This window comes from Citrus clementina, unplaced genomic scaffold (assembly GCF_000493195.1).
Source record: "Citrus clementina cultivar Clemenules unplaced genomic scaffold, Citrus_clementina_v1.0 scaffold_3, whole genome shotgun sequence".
Lineage (NCBI taxonomy): Eukaryota > Viridiplantae > Streptophyta > Magnoliopsida > Sapindales > Rutaceae > Citrus > Citrus x clementina.
The window spans coordinates 25921720-25935307 of NW_006262339.1; the positions used below are offsets into that span (position 1 = coordinate 25921720).

Below are 13588 nucleotides of genomic sequence, written 5' to 3' on the forward strand. Positions count from 1 at the left end.
ATTCTAGATGCCGTATGTTTGGTATTAGAAAAGAAAAATTCAAAGTTTGAAATTTGTAAGTTGTACGGCTTGAGGTTTTGGCCACGTGTTTGACATTTGAGGCAAAGTTTTGCCTATAAATACAAGCTCTCAATCTAAAGCTTGTATCCAATTCCATCGAGAGAGAAGCATTGCTTTCTTGAGTGTTGAGAGTTTTAAGAGTTTAATAAACTCTTGAGTGTCTAGTGAGTGAGAGATTGGGTGTATTGGGGTTTTGGGTAGTGAGCTAAAATATTACAATACTTGTAATCCTTATCTCACTAGTGAAATATTTTCCTTCTGTTTTTCGCCCGTGGATGTAAGCTAAAAGCCGAACCACGTACTTTTTGGTGTCCTCTTTTGTGCTTGTTCTTTATTTTCTTACAATTTCAACTTAGCTGCGTGTCTGCTTCTCCCACCAATTTTCCTAACATTACATGCATCATGATTACTTCCCACCAATTGTCCATCAAGACATATCAAGCAAGAATGTGTTGCTGGGTTTAGATTATGATGCTCATGTTTCTGATTTTGGGATCTCAAAATTTCTCAAGCCAGACTCGTCAAATTGGTCTAAATTTGTAGGCACATTTGGATATGTTGCTCTGGCATAAATTCTTAAATTAATTATATGACACCACTTGTTTCATTAATGAGCGTCATATCTAAACGATCATTCTTATTGTTCACTTTGCAGAGCTTGCTTACACAATGAAGGTTAACGAAAAATGTCATGCGTACAGCTTTGGAATATTAACATTGGAAGTGATACAGTGGAGTCATCCAATAAATTTTATTTCCTCAATTTCATCTTCATCTACCAACAATAACATTTCACTTAATGAACTTTTGGACCCTCGACTTAAAAAAAAAGAAGCAAAATACAATAAAAGAAGATTAGATAATCAGAGGCGTAGTGAACCCCAAAAGATAGTTAGCATAGAACTCACTAATTAATAAAGTAATAAATGGGATAAAAAATGATCGACTAATAGGCTATATATATGTGTGTGTGTGTGTGTGTGTGTGTATCTAGTCCAGAATTTTAAAGTGTTGGAAAGTCCGAAAAAGCTTTAAAACCATGTAGTTTTAAAACTTTCTCGTACTTTTCACACTTTAAAACCCTGGATTAGAATACACATATATATATATATATATATGCACACACACACACACAAACACACACACACACACATACATACATTTATTAGAAATGTTCAAACCCGGAATTTTAAAGTGCAAGAAAGTTCCTAAAAGCTTTAAAACCGCATGGTTTTTAAGTTTTCCCAAACTTTTCCGTACTTTAAAATTCTGGACCAGAAAACTACTCTATATATAGAACCTCTAAATATGAGTACTCTATATAGGAATAACCTCATAGAAATAAAAAATTGTGATCCCAACTTGGGACCAGTTATAATTAAGAATAAACTCCACATTGTAATAAGTTATATTTTTTGTATGTCCTATCTTAATAAACTTACTTCCATATAGTAATAATATTTCAAAAATATATGCCATGTTACATTAAATAATTAAGATGGAACAAAATATCTTTCTAAAGTTACTTGTGACAATGATTTGTTCTTTAAAGTTGCAACCATATCTTTCAACTTGCAGGTATGTATTAATTGGTCAGCATAGGCACTTAATAATTGGTCAACAAAATAATTAATTTATTAATGTCTATACATTGAATTTGACTCACTTATTAATTTATTAATACATGACATAATTTACCTTTATATCACTTGCATTAGGGATAATTAAGCAAAGACAATAATTTTGTACTATACCTCTATTAAGCTATAACCTCTTTATAAGAATAAATTTCTCCAGTCCCAATAATATGACTATATAGAGGTTTTACTATATATATATATAGGGCAAAAGCTCGTTTAGTCCCTATATTTTGAAGTTAGTGCCCGTTTAGTCCCTATATTTTTAAAAATACCTCAAATCATCCCTACCATTAAATTATTGACACTTTTGCCATTATCTTTTGTTCCTTTTAACTTATTTTTATAATATTGCCCTATTATAATAATTTTTTAGACATTATTAAAAAGAAAAAAAATAACCCTATTATAATAATTTTTTTAGACATTATTAAAAAGAAAAAAATATATTACCAATTTAACACCAAAAAATAAAATAAAATAAAATAAAAAATATATATTAATTTTTGTGGAACACACTCTTGAGTTAAAATATTAATTTTTCTAAAAAAATTGATAATGTAATTTTTTACGATATTAAATTTTTAGACATACGTGAGCTTCCACAAAAATTAATATATACCTTTTTTGTTTTTATTTTATTTTTGAGTTTAATTTGATAATTTAATTTTTTATTAATATCCAAAAAAGAAATATTATTGTAAAAATATAATATTGTAAAAACAAGTTAAAAATAATGGCATAAGTGTCAATATTTAGTAGCAGGGACGTTTTAAGGTGTTTTTAAAAATACAGGGACTAAATGGACACTAACCTCATAATATAGGGACTAAACAAGCTTTTACCCTATATATATATATATGCCACCTTGTAGTATCGTATGCCATGTTTTATATATAAACTTTTTCTTAAAATAATTAGAAAGGGAATGAGAAATCTCACTCATTAAATTAAATGCTAATCAATAAGCACTATCATTACTTGAAGTCGACTAATCAGAGGTGCAAGCATTTAAAGTCAGTCGAGCTACCCCAAAAGGGAGCTTTACATTTTTTTTTCACATAATAATCAAAGATGTCACGGTAATGGTCCTTTCGAAATATCTAATTTAATTTTGATAAATTTAATTAGTTGAATTTGTTCAGTTGTTGAAAAATTGTTTAATTTTTTAATACACAAAATAATATCCTTTCGAAAATTTAATTAAGGTATATATAGGTAATCTTCAGAGTTCAACAAATCACATCTATTTTTAAATTAAAAAAGAGAGAGAAAGAGAAAAAAAAACTGAAAAAAGGATAGGATGTTGAAGGGGGAGATAGTAGATGTATTTTGAAGTATTGAGAATGTTGAGAATATGTTTCGAAGTGTTTGTGTTGAGAATACATTTAGTAGATGTATTTTGAATTATTGAGAATGTTCAGAATATGTTTTATGTGTTTGTGTCGAGAATACATGGATGTAGACGCACACACGCAAGGGGAGTTTTAAAATTTGAAATCAAATTAATGAATATGATTTGAAGTGTTTGTGTTGAGAATACATTTTGGATACACACGCACACACACAAGGGGAGTTTTAAAATTTGAAATTTGTTAATCCGTTTGATTTCTAACACATGCATACATTCAGGGAAGTTCTTATAAAAGTTCAAAATACATAACGTGTTTTGTCATCATCAAAAAGGGGGAGATTGTTAACCTCTATGGTTATATAGCATTTTGATTTTGATAATAATAAACCACGAGTCATGGGTAAAATAGGAAATACACATATTCTTTATTTTGTTTTAAAACAAAAAAATGAATGTTGAGTATTTTAAGATGTCCTCAAAATTGTTTTCTTTGTATTTTCTAAAGGAAAAATTTTATTATGTGAATATTATTTCAAATTCTAAGTATAAAGCGCGTTTTCGCATAAGTTTTTCAGACAAAACTTTTATTATGTGCTTAAACGTTAAATCTTTATAATCCAAATGGTAAGCTCACTAAAGTAAAACTAGCTGCTAGACACAAATTGCATACGTTACAAGGAAAGCGGCAAACCGATTGCATCAAATTAGCTCTCTAGAATCAAACGATAAACTGGTAGAGCTGAAGCAGCAAACCGATTGCATCAAATTAGCTCTTTGGAATCAAACAATAAACCAATAGAGTTGAAGCAGCAAACTGATTGCATCAAATTAGCTCTCTTGAATCAAATGGTAAACCGATAAAGCTGAAGTGACAAACTAATTCCATCAAGATGACTTACTAGACTCAAAGAACAAACTGCTATTTGCAAGCGGCCAACCAATTCCATCAAGATGACTTACTGGACTCAGACAACAAACTGTTATTTGCAACTGACAAACCAAATCCATCAAGATGACTCTCTGGAATCAAGTGGCAAACTACTTTCTTGAAGCAGAAAATCGTGAAGCAAAAATTTCAAATTACAACCATAAGGATAAGTGCCATATAAGCAAACTATACACTGTTTTCTTGAAAGGGCAAATCGATTATGCCTAGAAAGTCAACAACAGCTAATTTTATCGTTCAATCTATAAATAGCTAAGAGAAACACTTTTGAAATACGAATTTTTTGGCCATTTTTTAAAGAGTATTGAGCTTTTACTTGCTTGTACACATTCATTGAATTTATAATTGAGCTATCATTTGTAACATACACTTGTGAGAGTGCATTCTTTGTAATTTCTATTTCACTATCAAAATTGAGTGATTGTAAGTGTGGGGAAACACTTGGTGAAGGAGGTGTGGGATCATCTCAAGTTGTAAATGTTTATTGACACCCTAAAAGTCAATTGCAAACTTCCTGAAGCCTTGGATTGTAATGCTTGAATAGTGGAACAATCAAGTTCGGTTTGCTTGGAGGCATGGATATAAGCGGGTTTTGCCGAACCATGTAAAAATTTCGTGTTTGCTTTCTTCTCCCATATCTCTTTAAACTTATTCATTGTTATATTTACTGTGATTGAATCTCTTAAGGCATTAGTTTAAATTATTTTGTAATTTAATTTGTTTAATTTTTAAAAACCCAATTCACCCCTCTCTTGGGTTACTTAGCTAGAATTTCAGCATAGCTTGTCATGTGTCATACCGTACAATGAGTTACGAGGTCCAATTCCTAACAACACAAGATTCTAGTATGATCATGGAGGCATTATGAGGGAACAAGGATTGTGAGGTGACGCTTACAGTTTTCAACCTTGCAAAGCCTTTGTAACTCACAAACATGTCTTCAAAAAGAAATGGCTTTTAATAATGTTTCCTATGTTAGGAATACTCGCTCTTTTATTCTTTATGATTGGAATGATTTTTAGAAGAATGAAGAGGACTTCTAGAGAAAACAAAGAAAGTTCTGAGGGCGATCAAGGAGTGCTTTCGATATTAATTTTTAAAACGTAAGTGGCGTATTAAAAAATCATCAGTGCAGCGAATAAATTTGATGCTGAGCAATGCATTTGGCAACCTATCATCTGGGAGATCGTAGCGATTGGCAAATTTCATCACCACTTCCAAGTGAAATTTTAGTCCTACAAGAATTCCTGAATGAAATCAAGGCATTGCCAGAATTATGGTATCAAAATATTGTGAAATTTTATAGCTTCTGTTAACATCCTGGTACTCTTTTTCAGTCTATGAATATCTTGAAAAGGGTAGTTTGGCTACAATTCCAAGCAATGATGCAACAATAGAAGAATTCATGAGCTGGACTCTGAGAATGTATATGATATAAACTGTAGCTAAGGCCATGAGTTATATGCATCATGATTACTTCCCACCAATTGACAATCGAGACTTATCAAGCAAGAATGTGTTGCTGGGTTTAGATTATGAAGCTCATGTTTCAGATTCCGGAATCGCAAAATTTCTCAAGCCAGACTTGTCCTATTGGACTGATTTTGCAGGCGCATTTGGATATGTTGCTCCACATATGCATTCTTAAATTAACCCATTGATCACTTTTTACATTAATAAACGTCATATCTAACTGATCATTTTAATCTTTCAGTTTTGTAGAGCTTGTTTACACGATGAAGATTATCGAAAAATGCAACGGGTATAGCTTTCCGAGAATTAGCATTAGAAGTGATAAAGGGGAATTATCCAAGAGATTTTATGTCCTTCCATCGGGGACATATCGCTGAATGAAATTTCGGACACTCGGCTTTCAACATCATCATGAAATGTTCAAGACACGCTGATATCAATCATGGAGGTTGTCTTATTCGATGTGGGCCCAGAATCAAGACCCACGATGTACACAATGTGTCGTTTAAAAAAAAAAAAAAAAAGAACTCCAGAAAGTCAAATGTTTCTTTTTTCTTTTGTATTTTTTTCATTTTTCGTTTTTGTTGGATTAAATATGACTTTTGAAACTTATGATGGTTGTAAAAGATTTTACACTTTAATTAAGTACGTGAATTACACATTTCAAGCATTATTTGACTTTACCCCCAATGTCTGCCGTAATGTCATTTGGCTTTTCTGTGCCTTACTTTGGATATGCATATTTTGTCAAAGGACAAAAAACTGAAATTGAAAAATAGAAGTTGTCATAAAGTAAATTAATATATTCCATAACATTATGAACATCTACGTGCGAAAGCGACAGCGATACTCTCAACACATTGTAGGAACTGCCTCTAAGTAAGCCCAACGGGCGTAGTTTTACAGATCACCGAAAAACCTTAGTTCAAAGTATAATGATCGGCTTCCTATGATTTTTTTCTGTTTTTAATGGCTACCTATCACAAATTTAGTAACTTCAGCAAAATTCTATTGCTTATATCTTTTTACTTTAATATTATAATCACGATCGGCTTCTTATCCCTTCTTTTTTTTCAACTCAAATAATTTTCACAACTTCAAGTCTTCAAGCAACTATTTGGAAGAACAAATCCAGAGGCCGATCCATCAGCGTTGGTACAGGAAGCTTCAGCTGGTTGATTCTTGTAAATGAGCTTCACATCCTCCAAGCTAATTCCAGTGCATGGATTCTTCGAACTGCAATCGAGCTTTACTCCAACTTCCGTTGCCGATGTTCCATGAATATCTTGATATATCACATCACTGATTTTAATCCCCGAAGCCTATTGAAAAAGAATAAAATAACATTTATTGAGTTGAATTTTAATCTCATCAACATTTACGTAATTACATCGACAGACTTGTGATAAATAAATATCGTACCTGTCCAGGGCAATTCTCATTGTCAGGGCAGTAATTTTGATCAATTATGATAGGATTATCGACATTGTTCATAAGAGCATGTTGGAAAAGAATGTTCCTGGCAAATCCACTGCTTGTTCTCCCCCATGACTTAATCCTCACTCCATTTTGAGTGCCTGTAAATGTCACAGATGTTACTGTCACATTTTGCACTCCAGCCTCTTGTTGCTCTTTGCCTAAGCTGCCAATGCTGCAACAAAATCACAATATTCAATTTAATTAGCACTAAATATTTATACGTACCACCAAAAATAAAGAGAAAAACAAATTATCATGTTTTTTAATTTTACCTGATCCCATGGCCAGGGCCACAAGCAACATTTTCAATCCATAAGTTGGTGGCGCCAGGCCCAACTGATACACAGTCATCACCAGTCCCAATTTTGCTGTCCAAAATTGAAACACCACTTGATGATTGAACGTGAATGCCATCGGTGTTTGGGCTGTCACCGGCGGCCGAAACTTTGACCCCCTGTACTTTCACATCGTTGCATCCATTGATGACAATATGAAACATCTGGCTATCTACGGATGCTAATCCGTTAATCACAACGTTGTTTGAGTTGCTAAAGCGAAGTGTCTGCTCATGTATGTACAAAAGAGGGAACATTAATTATTATAACTAAAGCAGGAAGCCAAACAATATGGAAAGCAAAAAGCCACTAAATTTACGACTATACAGATATATAAAGGATATTTCAACTTAATTACCGTAGCGCCACTGGGGCAATTACTATTGTCCGACTTTTTACAAGCCCACAAGCCAGCACCTTGGCCATCAAGAACGCCACCATTAATAGAAACCCCGCTAACATGCTCAAATAAAATCCAGTTTTCGGCATTTCCGATAACATGATAATCAGCTGGAGCCACCAGAGTCCCGTCAATACGTATGGTAATATCATTGTTCTTGCATTGGCCTTGAAACACAACATTGCTTAGTAAGTACCTCCCGGGTGGCACGTAAATGGTTGCGGCCTCGGCCGAGCCACAGGCTTGAGCCCATGCAGCAAGAAAGGATTTTACTGAGTCAGTCTGGCCATCGGGTCTGGCTCCGAAGCTCAGCACGTTGTAACTCAAAGGAATTGCTAAAGATGAACTAAAGAAGAGAATCAAAAGAAACGGTAAAAATTTAATAGGCAAAGACATTGATGTTGACACTGTTTCAAAGTTTTACTTTACTGATGGATATGAGAGAAATAGATTTGAGACGTTGAGTAGTTGGGGTGAAGTTGAAAAGATTTAAATGGGTATTTATAGGATTTGAATGAACTGTAGAAATATAAATCACACTAGTATTGAATGCAATCTGCGCAGAATTACGGGAGTGATTTTTGCCTTAACTGATACGATCTTAATTTACTAAAATACCCTTTAACTGAAATTTGGATGATATTTGATGACAGAAGCAACAAATACATACATAAGACAAGGGCACGTCCACATATGGTTTCGTAAGATGAGAGATTTCAAAGGTAGTTAATAAATTAACAGATAAAAAGTGCTTATCCATTTTCTGCTTTTCTGGTGCCATGTAAAATTATGCCCCTTTGTTTGCCTTGAGCACAAGACCAATGCCTCCTCAATTCCCACGGAACGATATGTTCATTTCTGTGAACTATCTCTCCTTGTTGCTTGAAGTTACAGCAAAATAAAACGGTCTAAAAATCATTCGGACTAAGTTTTTGGGTAACCTGTAAATACTGCATGAATTAACGTTGGATAAACGAAAAGTACACAGCTAATAATTTTGTCAAATGCTACAACCACTAAAAGGCCTGCAAACTCATTCAGATTGTTCATTTGTTGGTTAATATATATTTCCATTATCCCTTTGGGCTATCAAGTCAATTATATGGATAAGCCTCAGTATCTAACTTCTAATCTTACAGGTCATTGATTAAATCGAACGGTTCATGCTTATGCAACTATTAATATTGTAACTTTTATAGCAGCATCATAGAATGACCCTTGTATTATCTTGACTGCCAATTTCTTTATTTATTTTTCAGATAAAAAATTGTTTTACAAAACAAAAAAAGAATATGTTATTAAGGAAGCTCACATCAGTAGCATAGACTGTAAAGCAGAGGATAGCAGCAGCTCCAGCTTACGGTTGAGAGTTTATGACATGGCATGCCAGCTGGCACCTGGTGGTTATGTAATCACTTGTACAGGTGATAATCAGCTGAAGTTGTTATAGTTAGTTAGAATTAGCAGTAGTTTGTAACAGTCAAAATGATGTTGATATCTGCCACCTGGAATATCATATCATACCATTTTTTTTATATTTTTTTTCAGAAAAATAAAAGTCTATAAGGGAATTAGAAATCTCACCCATGAAACTCCAACCATCACCCACTATTATTACTAGTACTCGACTAACCTAATGCATGTGTAATATAAAATTTAGTTTAGATGAATTAAATTACGTTGGATTTCTTTAGGTGTTGAAAACTTGTTTAATTTTTTTCTGTACATACAATAATATCCTTTCGAAAATTTAATTAAGAGTAATTGCCAGAATTCAACAAATCACATCTATCTTTAATTTTTTTTTTAAAAAAAGAGAAAAATAAACTAAAAAAAAAGAAAGAAAAGAAAATGCCCGTAACAAGCCCCAAAACATGGAATGTAGCAGTCGCAAACCAAAAAGCTCAATACACATTTGTCTGCGCATGTGAGTGTTCAAGACATGAATTAATGGACTCTTGAAGTAATTTATATTTACTGTCTCTGCTGTTAATCTAAAACCAAAAACTAAATATTGCCATGAATTTAGGGTTTAAATAATTATTGCTGTTTTTAAAGAATATGAAGGAATCAATATTTATATAACCTACAGAGCATGTGAGCTTAGCAAAAATGGAGGAACGGTGCGATATGAAACGATGTTTTCATTAAAACATCATGCAATGCTTTAAATGGAGATGCATGTTTGAAATAAAAAATAAAAATAACATAAAGAAGGAGGAGGGTTGACTGTATGGGGATTTGTGCTTATAATTTAGGCTCACATAGCTTCCTTTGATTGAAGAACATACGTGCAAGCAAACTCACAAATGGTATTGTGCCACTTAGAAGTAAGAGAAGCACATCAATCATTGAACCTCTTTTTTTTTTTTCTGAATCAATTGTATTAAGGAAGCACATCTCAGCTGCTTAGTCAAAGATCAGTCAATGCAAAGTGTGGCCAATGAAGCCAAGTGAGCAGAGTGATTAAGAGTGTGCCAGATCATTGACAGCTCAGCTTATTAGTTACACATATCTATTGTGCTCTGTATCTTTCATTTTTGTTATTTTCTGTTTTTAGTGTTAGCAGTTAGTTACAGTTTATAGTTAAGCTCACGAGCTTGATATAAATACTTTGTTTTACTATTTTTGATATTAAGTGAAATAAACAATAAACATTCATTTCCAGAATATTCTTTTCCTCTGTAAATTTTTTTTCTTCCAAACACAATACGATTTTCCTTTATGGTATCAGAGCCAGATCAATATGGCTAGCTCCAGCAATCCAATCGTAAACACAAACACTAATTCAATAAGCTCAACAAATTTTTCATTCATCGCTCCTGTGAAGTTAGATCGAATCAATTACTTAATTTGGCGATCTCAAGTATTAGCTTCCATAAGAGGCAACAGACTTGAAGGTTTTATTAATGGAACAAAATTTGAACCAGAGCAGTGCATTACTCGAAGAACAGCTGAGGGATCTACACAGCTGATTGAGAATCCAGAGTTTATCACCTGGAAATCACAAGATCAAACACTTCTTGGCTGGCTCTTATCTTCAATAAGTGAAGGTACACTTGGTCTTGTTATTAATCTTGATAGTTCATATATTGTATGCAAAACACTTGAGAAGAAATTTGGAGTACAATATGAAGCTAAGGTACTTCAAATCAAGTATGAAATAAACACTTTAAAGAAAGAATCAATGAATGTTGAAGATTATTGCATGAAAATGAAAGCATTAGTTGATAAGCTTGCTTGTGCTGGGAGTCCTTTGAATGATAGAGAATTATTGTTGCACATTCTAAATGGTCTTGGACTAGGCAATCTAGATTTAACTTCTTTTATCACTGCTTGTAGAATGGATTTTGATGATGCATATGCATTGTTGCTCACTCATGAACCTAGGCTTGAGCAACAAGAGCAAGATGCTAAAACTGTTTTCAATGCTAATTTTGCACAAGGCATGTTCAATGGTAATTTTGTACAAACAAGGGGAAACTTTAGAAGAGGTGGTTATACAGGAGGTTTTCAAGGCAATTATCATGGTGGAAGAGGATCAGGCACTGGTAGAAGTTTTCCTTTAAGAAATTTTTCTGGATTTAATGGTTTCAATGGAGGATACTCTAGCTTTGGTGGTTATAGTATAGGTCAAAACATGCATCAGATGAAAGGAAAAGTCTTCAATGGAATGTCTCCTGTATGCATGCCTGGTTTTCATACTCCATATTCCCCTGGAACTGCTTATATGGCCAATTTTGAAGGGCTTGCTAATGAAAGTTGGTATTTCGATAGTGGAGCTACACATCATCTACCAAACAACATGACCAATATGCATATCAGAGAGGAATTCAAAGGTAATGATCAACTCATCATAGGAAATGGTCAAGGCCTAACTATCACTCATGTTGGTAATGCTTCTCTTCGTTTGTCTGGTTCTAAAACTACCTGCATTCTGCTAAAGGATATATTGCTTGTACCTTCTATAACTAAAAATCTTTTAAGCATATCTAAACTAACCTCAAATAATAACATTTCTGTTGAATTTTGTGCTAATGTTTGTTTTGTGAAGGACAAAATGAAAGGACAAGTTCTTCTGTAGGGACTTTCTGAGAAAGGACTGTACAAGCTGCAACTTAAACCCAGTTCACCCAATACTCAATCTCATGAGTCACATATGTCAGTTGTTCATTCAAATAAACCTTTGTCTATGTTGTCTTTTGTCAATAGAAACAATCAGACCTCAAATAAATGTGATTCTTTTGCTAAGGCTTGTTTCAATTCTGTTTCATCAAATTGTACTCAAACAGTTGATCAATTAACCTTGTTACATAGAAAGTTTGGTAATCCAAATTTGAATGTTCTAATACACTTGCTGAAGTTTTATAATTGTTCTAAAGTCTCTCTGCAGTCACTCAAAAATTCTAGTCATAATGTGTGTGAAGCCTGTCAATTGGGAAAATCTCATAGGCTACATTTTGCAACTACAGATACCAAAACTACTCATGTTTTGGAGCTTATACACACAGACCTTTGGGGGCCTTCACCATTTCTGTCTAGGAATGGATATAAGTACTACATTAGCTTTGTTGATGATTATAGCAGATATACATGGATTTATCCCCTTAAGCTTAAGTAAGAAGCTTTAGTAGTCTTTAAGTTGTTCAAACTTCAGGTTGAAAATCAGTTCAGCACATCTATCAAGATGTTGCAATCTGATTGGGGGGGGGGGGAGAATATAGAGTGTTTACAGATTTTCTAAATCAAAATGGTATTATTTTTAGACACTCATATCCTTATACACATCATTAAAATAGATCAGTGGAAAGAAAACATAGACATATAGTTGAACTTGGTTTAACTCTACTAGCTCAAGCAAATTTATCTTTTCAATACTGGTGGGATGCCTTTCATACTGCAGTATTTCACATCAATAGGTTACCCACTTCAGTGCTCAAGAATCAAACACCATACGAGAATTTGTTTAAACACAAAGCAGATTATAGTTTTCTTAAGTGTTTCGGCTATTTATGTTATCCATTCTTGAGAGACTATAATAAGCACAAGTTTGATTTTCATTCCAACAAGTGTATATTCATTGGGTATAGTCCATCACACAAGGGTTATAAATGTCTTCATCCTTCAGGTCAAGTGGATATTGTCAGACATATCACATTTGATGAAACCTATTTTCCTTCAACTCTCCTTGATGATAAAACCAATATTTCACCTTGTGTCTCTGAGTCTGTCAAATCACTTAACCAACAACAAGTTTTTCACTTGTCTACCTTGCCATATATTCCTGATAGCAGATTTGAAGAACCTTTCTCAGCAGGAACCAGCAGTAACAGAACTCAATCTTTATCAAGTTCTAATCATACAATTATTGCTCAACAAAATCAACAATATGATTTACTTGGATCTCGAGATTACACACAAACACCAATTACAAACAATTCACCTGTATCAGCTCAAATTTTTCAACCAGAACCTCAAAATCCAATTTTATCACATGACATATCAACCAACACATCTTCACAAAACCAGAAAACTATTCATCAACCAACACACAAAATGATCACTAGAGCTAAATCAGGCATAATCAAACCAAAGGTGTATTGTGCTACTCTATCAAATAGGGAACCAGATACAGTTGAAGAAGTATTAGAAGATCCAAGGTGGTATCAGGCAATGAAAGATGAGTATGATGCATTAATGAAGAACAATACTTGGATTCTAGTACCTAAATTCTCTGACCAGAAAGTTGTTGACAATAAATGGATATTTAGAGTCAAGTATAATACTGATGGTAGTGTTGCTAAGTTTAAAGCCAGAATTGTTCCAAAGGGATTTCAACAAGTAGCAGGAGTTGATTACTTTGAGACTTTCAGTCCAGTAGTTAAACCAGCTACAGTTCGAGTG

At 33.4% G+C, this 13588-nt stretch overlaps 1 protein-coding gene across 1 annotated transcript; it reads right to left on the reverse strand.

Moving 5' to 3' along the window:
* Nucleotides 1-6567: 6567 nt before the first annotated feature.
* On the reverse strand, nucleotides 6568-10036 carry LOC112099779 (polygalacturonase-like). Its single transcript, XM_024187251.1, has 5 exons — nucleotides 9976-10036; nucleotides 7643-8091; nucleotides 7222-7511; nucleotides 6893-7121; nucleotides 6568-6792 (listed from the first exon to the last, which is right to left on the reverse strand). Exons 1-5 carry the CDS (start codon nucleotides 10034-10036, stop codon nucleotides 6568-6570), a joined length of 1254 nt encoding a protein of 417 aa, XP_024043019.1.
* Between the last annotated feature and the right edge of the window lie 3552 nt (nucleotides 10037-13588).

Coding starts and splice junctions, on each gene's coding strand:
- LOC112099779 (XM_024187251.1), bottom strand. CDS start 10,036: ATGATTGATGTGCTTCTCTTACTTCTAAGTGGCACAATACCATTTGTG. Junction 7,512..7,642: donor ATTGCCCCAGTGGCGCTACG/GTAATTAAGTTG, acceptor ATACATGAGCAG/ACACTTCGCTTTAGCAACTC. Junction 6,793..6,892: donor ATGAGAATTGCCCTGGACAG/GTACGATATTTA, acceptor CTTTTTCAATAG/GCTTCGGGGATTAAAATCAG.